The 10,582-nt window shown below is 38.4% G+C and overlaps 1 protein-coding gene across 1 annotated transcript in view; it reads left to right on the forward strand.

The window, feature by feature from the left end:
- The first annotated feature begins 7,244 nt into the window (after positions 1-7,244).
- Positions 7,245-10,582, forward strand: part of RANBP3L (RAN binding protein 3 like) — a 46,313-nt gene continuing 42,975 nt past the window's right edge. The window contains exon 1 of the mRNA XM_049648160.1: positions 7,245-7,802. Coding sequence (XP_049504117.1) covers positions 7,712-7,802 — 91 coding nt within the window. The 5' untranslated portion in view covers positions 7,245-7,711. The remainder of the gene's footprint in view (positions 7,803-10,582) is intronic.

The raw sequence follows: 10,582 nt of genomic DNA on the forward strand, positions 1-10,582 counted from the left end.
TTATCAGGATTCATCCTGTGGATAAACATTACTCTTCCACATGCAGTTTTCTCGTTAATACATACTGGTTGTCCGTGTTGCTCATCTTTATTGATGCCAAATTTCTCTTACTATGGTTTATTCCACTCTATTGTTCAGATTCCACCACCCCCCCCTTTTTAAATCTTCTTAGAAGTCCTCATAATTTTTCATCCAACGATGGCATATACATAAAGGTGACACTTTAATGAGCATCACCTATATTTTTTACTTACCCCTTTGTATGACTTTTCATATTTTCTGAATGGATTTTGAAGTGTGTGCTCAGCTTGTTATTTTAATTAGTCTTTTTGTAAGTAAGTTTAAAAGTTCCTTTCTCTATTGTCTTCTTTAAATGTTTTTTAGGATTGATTATCTACATGGGCTTACTTTGGAAAGCTGACAGTGAAGAAGTGTATGTTTGCTGGCAGCTGATGTATGTAATATACAAGAAAACATACCAGGAGTTTTATTTAATTGTACCAATAACACTTAAGTCTAGGTAGACTGCAGAGTTCCTGGGAGAGCTTCAAGCTCCTCTGAATTGAGAAACAATTTAAAAGATCAGAAGTAGAAGGTTGATTCTTTCTTGATTTACCCAACTGGACCCCTGAGACAATGAGCAGGATCCTGTATTCTGACCCTTCCATCTTCTTCAACCTCAGTCGCTTTGGGTCCTCACTGTGCAACAAAGGAGTGGCTTTGGTGGCCCTGGTTCTGACACAACTTTTCAGGGAGTCCCCACCCTACAGCTCACTAGGTGCTGTTGTTATTTGAAGCTACATATCAATGTCTGAGCTACAAAACCTGATCCTCACATGCCAGTCATGAATACCAGAGAGATAAGGAGTGTGTGTGTGTGTGTGTGTGTGTGTGGTTTGGGAGGCAAGAAGTGGTTGTAGTCCAACAGTCAGTATTTATTGACTATCATGAGCAGGCCTCTGAAGTCATATATGTGGGAATGTAACGAGTTCCTAGATACCTTTTCTCCAATGCCCCGCCAAGGAGCTGAATTTATATTAAAACCTCTCCCATTCTTGAAAATACAACCTGTTCCAGAGTGAATGTTTGTGTCCTCCCCAACCCCAAATTCAGATATTGAAATCGTAACCTCCAATATGATGGTGCTAGGTGGAGCCTCTAGGAGGTGATTAGGTCATGAGGAAGGAATCCTCCTGAATGGAATTAGTGCCCTCATAAAAGGGACTCCAGAGAGGTTTCTCACCTTCTTCCCACTGTGTGAGGACACAGTGAGAAGTCAGCAGCCTGCAGGCCAGAAGAGAGCCCTCACCAGAACCCCACCATGCTGGCACCCTGATCTTGGACTTCCAGGCTCCAGAACTGTGAGAAATGAATTTCAGTTGTTTATAAGCCATCAGTTTATGATACTTTGTTACAGCAGCCCCATAACACACAACCTAATTGCTTTTTTAATCGGAAGTTTAAAAATAAAATAGTAATAAATTTTTTTAAGTGGTGTAGAAGGGAACATCTGTACGGTTGAGAAGTAATGAGTAAAATGACCATCTCGTCCTATTTAAAAATGAGTGTGGCATCTTCATGTAAGGCCCAGCCTTACGTGGCTCTCCTCTGCCACAGAGGTCTCTCTGAGCTTAATGATCATGCCCCTTTGTCAATAGCAGATGTTTCTGAGTGTAGCCCAATGTGGGTTTGTTTGTTTGCTTATAAATTGTATTCATGGGCTGCTCCACAAATACAGTATGAATGTTAACATTTCCCATCTTTGTATATGTTTTATAATATAGAGAGTAAAAAGTGAAATAGGAAAAGAAATGTGGAGAGCTTCTTTCCACGTCCTAATAAATCACATTGCCCATTCCTTGTATTCTTTCAATCAGGTTCATTAAAAGTAACTATATTTAAAATTTTTAATCATGGAAATTAAAAATATATATATATGTAGGAATATATAAATGAAGGAATAATATGTCTCATGTGTTCACTTAGTTTTAATAAATATCAATTTATGGCAAGTCTTTTTTATGAGCAGGGGGTGGGGAATTCCAATAGGCTTTTATTGAGATAAATTGACAAAAACCAAGATTTTATCAACCATTTTTTCCTAAACCTTATAGACTCAGCAGAGACTCTGGTCCATATATGTGTACACACAACATAATACATCCCAACAAAAACAGAGTCCCACTGGAATGCTTGCCAATTAACAGAAAACCAATTTTCCCTGTCCCCAAATGTTTTTAAAATTTTGAGTCCCCACTGTACACTTTTCAGTGGAACTGATCCTTTATGGCTTAGGACATTGGGATTCTATTCCTATTTTTACTGAACAAAAAATACATTTTTCAAATTTTAGCCTTATTTGAAGAAAGGGAAGTGACTTTGTTTTCTTCAGTCACCTCTCCCCTACAACCACTAGTTAAAATACAGTACAATTTATGGCAAGTCTTATTTTGTCTATACCCTCCATATCTCCTTCACTCAAATTATTTTGAAGCAGATTCCAGACGTATATTATGGAGTATAATACATTATACTCCATTTAATTAACATAAAAGAAAATGAGTGAAAGGAGAAATAGAGAGAAGGAAAAAGAAGAATGGAAGGAAGGAACCAACAAACAAACTAATGGAAGAAGGAAGGTATGAAGGAGGTAGGGAGGGAAAAACATAGTTCGGTGATTATTTTATTCCTGTGAATGTAAATTCATATCAAGTAACAAAAGTTTGGTCTGGTGCAAGTTAATTTGCTTTATTTTGGAAATGATCCCAGTTAATGAGTGTTTACCTTCAAAGAGTTCAGTTTTGCTGCAAACCCATTGACCCCATGCCCATATACTTCAAACACTTTTAGGTGGAATTCAGATTCTGTAGGATCATTTGATCCTACCCAGATGGTGGACATTATGGAACCAGAACCACCGTACTCCAGTTTCCTGGCCACTTAAAACAAACAAAATAAAACTCTGCATTTTTCTGCCCTTTGGTTTTATTTTGTCTTGTTTTCACTTTGGCTATAAAGACAGAAAAAATGTACAGCTACAGAGATTAAATCCAGCACATAGCAACAATCAAATTTCACCCGTAGGAGAATAATCAGGTAACTTTCCTACAACTTCAGACACAGACAAGCATTTCCTGAGCTCACTAATACAAGACCCCATTCTAAAGACATGGGTTTATTTTGTGCTGAGGCCAAGGCTATTTTGCTAACTGACCTTGGTCTCTGCTGACCTCCAGAGGGAGCCCTGTTGCAGCCAGATCTGAGGCTCAACTGTGAAAGGGCCAAAATTAATTTTGCTTCAAATGCCAAGGCAATGTTTATGGAGTGAGGCAATATTTCTGATAACCAAGACCCGAATGTTGATGTTCAATGGATTAAAGATCAATGGTGGCAATTTCAGAGTGTGAGCACCTTGAATAGGTAAGCAGTTTGGTGCTATGCCAGTGTCGCCTCCTCAATTCGTAGAGAGGAACAAGCGTTCAAGCAGAACAACCTCTAATACAGCCATTTGCATCTCCCATGTTTTAACAAATAGCAATTATGGGAATCCAGCCAACTGTGCTACCTGAGAAATTCTTTGAGCTAAAAACATACAGTGACTTAGAGTAACACAACTCTAGACAGCCACAAAAGCCTGCCTTGATGAGCTTTATGATAAGCATGTTACATAAGCCATTGTGAGAGCCTGAAACTCTACATTCTCGTCCACAATGTCTTTGATGGAAGGAAGCGTGATCTTAAAAAAAAAATCTACCATGGAATGTTATAAAGGAGCAGAGGATCTGTTATTTAAAATCAATAGAAATTCTAAAGTCGTAACACTAGTTCATGAGTATTGAACTAAAATGGCCATGTAATAATCCCTGCAGTGCTTTGGGGGTTGTAGTGAGGCTCTGGCCAGGGCTTCATGGTTTTCATGTTTGCATGTTAGGGGTCTTTTATCCTATTCTTTAAAGATAAGAGTGATAAATGTAATACTGCTGCTTTTTACTTATACTTGTCATTCAAAGCACTCTGAACACTTTCGAAGAGTAGATATACACTATCATAAACACTTTTGAAACAAGGCAGGTTATTAATTAAATAACTCACTTGCATACTAATGTCCAAGGCATATGTTCCTGCTTCTTAAATATGGTTCAACTGAAAAAAGAAAACTCGCCTATAAACTTAGGACCATTCATATTATTTAACCAAGCACTATGCTTTCTGAGCTATAAGTTCTAATCATAAAATATCATTTTTCCCAGTATCCATCCCAAACGCAGTCGTTGAGAAGATCAATTATTTACCTGTAACATGCCATTCAACAGTGGCGTCTTTTTGACATCACAGCGAGTTGGTAAGGGAATAAGCTCGAGTTTCATAGAAATTCTAACTCATCTTTAATCAAATTGCAAGTAAAAAATGCCAAATATTATTCACTTGTTTTTTGACCCAACCAGACTTCACTTTCTACACTCTGACTCTTTGCTTTTATTTACAAGCAAAAAGCAAAGTATAATATGCCCATTATGAGCTACTAACTTGGTAGTGTTTCTGAAAAATAAGGGTACGGCTTATTATAACTGATTCTAACTATAGCTGATAGAGCTGATATTATTTTACATATTCCTATTACATACTTTCAGCTATCCTGGCTTTTTTCCAGTGGAAATTGGTGAGTCAAAACAGAGTCTCCTCCCAGAGCAGAAATGTGACTTGATATGCTGTGTAAGAACCCAGGAGTCTCTGTAACTCAAGTAATCAACCACAGGGTCACTGCCCAGGGCTGACTCAATAATGCACAACAGTGGGACATAGAGGAACCAGGCAGTAAGTCTCCCTGGGGATTGTCCCTATTCCCTAATGTTGTGGCACTGGAAACTAAGTTTAAAGCATTCTTGTTTTTGGTGTCATCAGCCCTCAGGAGAGATATAATGAATGAAAGAATGAGCAAAGCAGACTATTTAAGCAGGTTATGCATGTTTACCTGGACAAGAGGACTTTATAAATATTCCATCTAAAAAAAATCATATATTTATATAAAATATAAACCATGTTTAAATATATATATGTATGCATATATATATATATATATATATATATATATATATTTCAGACACCACCCGTACCTCCAACACTGCAGCTGGGAGTCAGGAATCTCTATGACATTCCCAGAGTAATTACAGTGCTCAGCCAGGTTGGAAAATCAAGGGCCTAGATTTTCAGATACACTCCCAAATCCTACTCATATTTTTTGTTTTAAATCTATTTCTTTCTCCTCAGGCTATAGCCAAAGACAAAACAGGAATCTCCTTATTTTCTCAAGTCTTTATATTCACAGAATAAATATTGAATAACCTCTTGCATTGTTTACCAAACATTTGTTTCATTTGACAAATGAAGACACAAACTCAGAGATGTTAAGTACCTAGTTCAAGGTTACACGGTCCACTAATGGAGGACCAGGGCTAGAAGGCTGGCTGTTTTAGCCTCTGTGGTCAGCTGACCATTCCTTTTCCCCCTTCTCCCCAGCTTTACATCCAAGCGTAAGAAGAATGGAGGCGTCTAGGGGCTTCCTTGAAAAATCAGACATAAATCAGGGTAAATGTAAGATATTAATCCCCATGCAATATTTTCTCTCAGAATCCTACACAGTGAAAAAGACTTATGAGACATATCAACCAAAGACCATGTGTAGACCTTTGGGTCCAGTTTGAACAAAATGTAAAAATGTTTTGAAATTATTGATAATGATTAAATCCAAGTGATGGGCACATAGGGCTTATTATGCTATTCTTTCTACCTATTCATATATATATGTGTGTGTACATATATACATATATATATACACACACATATATATAATTAATATATATGTGTGTGTATATATATACATATATACATATATATATACACACATATATATATACATATATATATATATACACACATATATATATATTTAAATTTCTCACTATAAAACTTTTTTTTAAAAGAATCCATTTCTCTCAAGGGCTGACTTACAGTTTTATGGGTTATTTGACTTACCTATATAATAATATGCTTATCAGTGAGGTCCGTAACTTGATAGAATGTTGATAGCTTTATGTCACTCTGGAAGAAAATGCTTCAGCCTTCCTTCTGCCATGACTGCTGTGAAGCAGGAGATAAATGCCAACCGTTAAAGCAGAAACTATGTTTCTCTAACAATTGGAATCTCTTTCAAAGTAGCTAAATACTTCTATAACCTGTTGTACTGTGAGGGGCCCAAAACAGGTAGACTATTAAAATAATAAAGGTGGTTTAATAAGTCATGGCAATTATGAAAGAACAATCACACATATCACAAGGGTTTTTATAAGTCAGAGTATGTTTGGGGAATTGTTCATCGCCTCAAAGTGGAAGGAGAACACCCATCCAGATCTGGCAAAGAGGTAACCTTCTAGTTAGGGTTTCAAACTTAGCACCAATTTCCAAGTGCGCCCAGGAAGCTGTGGAGCTCAGACTTTGAGGCTAAGCACTCTGCCTTTCTCCTTCATCCTGGCCCACCACCTCCGTTCAGAATCTACAAAGAGCTGTGGAATCTTGAAGGGCAGCATCTAGTCACGTTCATTACAGTTTCAGGGGTAACAGCTTCTGAGTTAAATGAAAGGTGTTTAGGGTTTGTTTTTAAACAGAAATTAACTATGCTATTATTTCAATGAATATTTCAATGAAATATGCTATTTCAACACAAGAAACCACTGGAAATCTCTTTGTTTTGTGACCTAGAAGTAGACATGGAGAGTCTAAAGGGAATCAGAGGTAGATTTCTGGGAAGATAATGTTTTATGTGTTTATTTGTCTTCCAGAACTCCAAATAGTTGCGTTGGCAGGCAGGCTGCTCTATAACTGCCCCCTTCTGAAGACTCAGAGGTGTTTACAGAAACTGAAAGTCCCAGCAGTATATTTCCATGAGCTCATTACCAGTTCCGCTTATACCCTTCAGATGTTGCATGTGCAAATGAACATCCATGCAGTATAAACCCCTGCCTTGAGCTTTTGTTCTAATTACAAAGTAGCACAAGTCAGAAACGTGGTGACTATAACATCAGGGCATCTTTTTAGAATCCCTGCTTTGGTCACTATTATTCAAAGCAACTCCAATGCCATTTCTTGCCTGCCTCTTTATGCTAATCAGCCTAGCTCCCTCGGCCCCTCCTCCTTCAGCTTCCTTTAAGAACTGTTCACTTTCAGCTGTCACAGAGGGTAACTCAGACCAGGCTTGGAAATCACTGGATTTAACTCAGCAGCACTTTTTAAATTTTGTGTATCTTATTCTAGCAGTCCTCTCAAAATACTAGAGGCATTAGGTTTCGTGTCAGCAGATGGGTCAAAACATTGCCAAAACTGTAATTGGTTAGAAATAGTTACTTTGTAGGATTTTACACTGTAAAGGGGAAAGCTTCAAAGTACTTTGAAATGAAAGACGAATTAAGCTGTGCTTTTATCCAAATGAATTGGCATCTTTGTATGTAGGGGAAGTTATATTGGTCAATATTTATTTCAAGAATCATGACTAGAAAGCACTTGGGAGTTTATTAGAGAAGTAAATGTTTTACACTCAAGGACAGGATCTGCATGTACCTCTGTGGCTCTGGGTGTCTGGTGAAGACCATTTTAGGTGACTAACCAGGGGAAGGAAATGTCCTAGTGATACTGGAACCACAGCCGTATTGCCAGCACCATGTCTACTGCACAGAGAAAAGACAGCAGGCACCTGTTTAACAGTTTTTATACCTGTAAACTGAAGCTTCCAGAAGACCAGCGACAGCAAGGTGAGTCAGCCAGGCTAACGCGTTCTGTGACCTGGCCATTTGCATTCCAGGAGGAATGGTAGGCTGGGGAAGTGCCTGGGGAATCTCTGGTTGGAAGATGCTTTATAATCTTTGATTTTTTTTTTTTTTAACTCTGAGAATAGACATAATAGTGATGCATAAGGGTGAGTTAACTTGGGTTCACTCCTGGTTTTTAAAGGACTATGGGAGACTATCAAGAATGCTATTCCTTGGACTTGTCCTTCTGAGGCTTATGTGCTGAGACTTCCAGCCACTGTTGTTTTTCTAGAGTATGCTATATTTGTGTAATTCAAAACACCCATCCAGGGAAGGCTAAATCAGCTACAAGGGGAATTTGCTGAGATTAGCTTTATGTTACACTGGAACTGTCTTCCCTGTCCTGCCACTAATGGCACACTTTTGGATTTAAAGTTGAAGCCTAATTTTGCCTGGATCTCTGACTCACTCATTCGTGGGAAAAATAAATATATTCTTGGCTCTTTCCCTGTTACGATGTAGGAACAGCTGGAGAAAGACAGTGAAAAGTGTCACATTTCACATGATGGGCACTCATTCAGACTAAGCTATCTACCTGGCAGCCATTTTCACCATCAGTCTTTTTTAAAATTTCAAATCCACTACCCAGCCAGCTGCATCAATTAGTGGCAGATGGCTGACATGAATAGACAAGATGATCTTTCCAACCCATTCTGGCACGGACAGCAAAGGACACTTGAAAAAAAGGCAGGGTGCTGTCGCAGATGACATCATCACTCCCCAGAGGTTAAGGATTGGCCCCGGACATTTCTAACTTGCCCTTAATAACCACTGATGGATCTGTCTATGTAGGGATCTAGGCTGCATGCTCTTTATTTACTTTTCCACAGACACGGTTTTAGATTTTAGTGGCATAGACAGAGCTGGCTAACGGGCTGAAACCTCCCATTTCCAAGGTGGCACCTGTGTGCTAACGTTTGCATGAAGGTGTCAGGCCACTTTCTTGCATTAGTTCCTGGACTTCATGCTGTACAAGGCTTACCATAGTGGGGGTAGAAAATGCTTTATAATAAATGGAAACAGCAAAAACTTTTGAGACCGTTCGGTATCATCAGGGCTGAAACAAGTCATTTTAAACTAACTGCTTTAGCATGTAAAGTCCTGGAATGTGCCAGAGTTTAATCATAGCACTATAAAAGTTGTGCTCTTCTGTTAGTAAACGCTAGTCCATCATAGGTTTTTGTTGGCTGTTCATTTTGTTTGAAATGTTTAAAGCTACTTCCCCACTCCAATTGCTAATGTAATATTTATTATATAAAATTTGCCAGGGGGAGCATAGAGGAGATGGTTAAAATCACCATCCAGAGAGTGTTGTTCTTAACCCTTTAGTGCATAGTCTTCCAGCCTTTTCTTCTGTGCCCATGTACAATGTACTCTTTTGCTTGATTTTTAAACAAAAGAGTTATTTTATATATAACATTGTATGAACTGCTTTTTAATTTAATAATTGATTATGAACAAATTTCCATGTCATCATTCATGTGCATATATTCTTCTACAACCTTATTTTAGCTATTTATTTATTCATTCATTCATTCATTTATTTAAATTTATTTTTGAGAAAGAGAGAGAGCATGAGTGCATAAGCAGAGAAGGGGCAAAGAGAGAGGGAGAGAGAGAATCCCAAGAAGGCTCCACATTCAGCATGGAGACCGACACTGGGCTTGATCCCATGACCCTGAAATCATGACCTGAGCCCAAATCAAGAGTCCAGTGCTCAACCGAGTCACCCAGGTGCCCCTCTGCAGCCTTGTTTTTAGCAGTTGTATGCTCTTCCTTAAATGGATGTAGTAAAATTCCTTTAGGCAATTCTCTATGATTAGACATGTATTTTATTTCTGTTTTTTCCCTTTTACAAAAAACATTGTGTTTAACCTAAGCAAATGGATAAATCATTGCAGAGGTAAGATTATTTTCTTGGGATACATTCTTAGTGGTGGAATTGTGAGGTCAAAGGATATATATGTTTTTTTAAGATTTTTGTTGTTGTGGGGTTTTTTTTGTTGGTTTGTTTGCTTATTTTTTGACAGTTGGCCCTCCAATCAGCAGTATAGGGGTATATTCTCAGTAATATTGGGTATTATTTTTATTTTTCCCCAATTTTCAAAGTGGAAAATACTATGCTACTGTGGTTTTAATTTAAGGCAGGCTGTCTTAATGTTCTCTTCCTTTATTGGCCATACCCAGAGGAGACTGGAAAAATCATTATGATGACATACTTCCCAAAATACCAAGAAGACTAGAAGTCTAGTCTTTTTTTCTCAGACTGAAGCTTTTGCCTAGAATATTTTGAAAGCAACCATATTCTTCCACAACTGAGTCTCAAAATATCAGTCCCCAGAAACCACAATCCATAAGGCTGTAAAGCACGTGAATGCAATTGAGAACAGCGTTCAACAGCATTGACTGCTACAAGAACTATCATCTAGAGATCTGAATTGACAAGTGACACTGGGCAGTGTTTGCTATGCTGCTGAGTAGCATTCAGTTACTCTTCTGGAGTTTAAAAGTATTCATTGAGTATAGTGGCCTTGATTTTTTTTCCTCCAAGCTACATTGGCACCTTGCTATTATGCAAAGTTCAGCAGAGGTCCAAGAAAGCAAAGCGATTGGTTTCAGAGAGTGAGGTCTGGCTATGGATTTGTTTATGGAGGCATTCTGAGTTTGTGGCTTTGGCCTACCCGCCCCCCCCCCCCCCCCCCCCCCCCCCCCCCCCCCCCCCC

This window comes from Panthera uncia (genome assembly GCF_023721935.1).
Source record: "Panthera uncia isolate 11264 chromosome A1 unlocalized genomic scaffold, Puncia_PCG_1.0 HiC_scaffold_17, whole genome shotgun sequence".
Classification (NCBI taxonomy): Eukaryota; Metazoa; Chordata; class Mammalia; order Carnivora; family Felidae; genus Panthera; species Panthera uncia.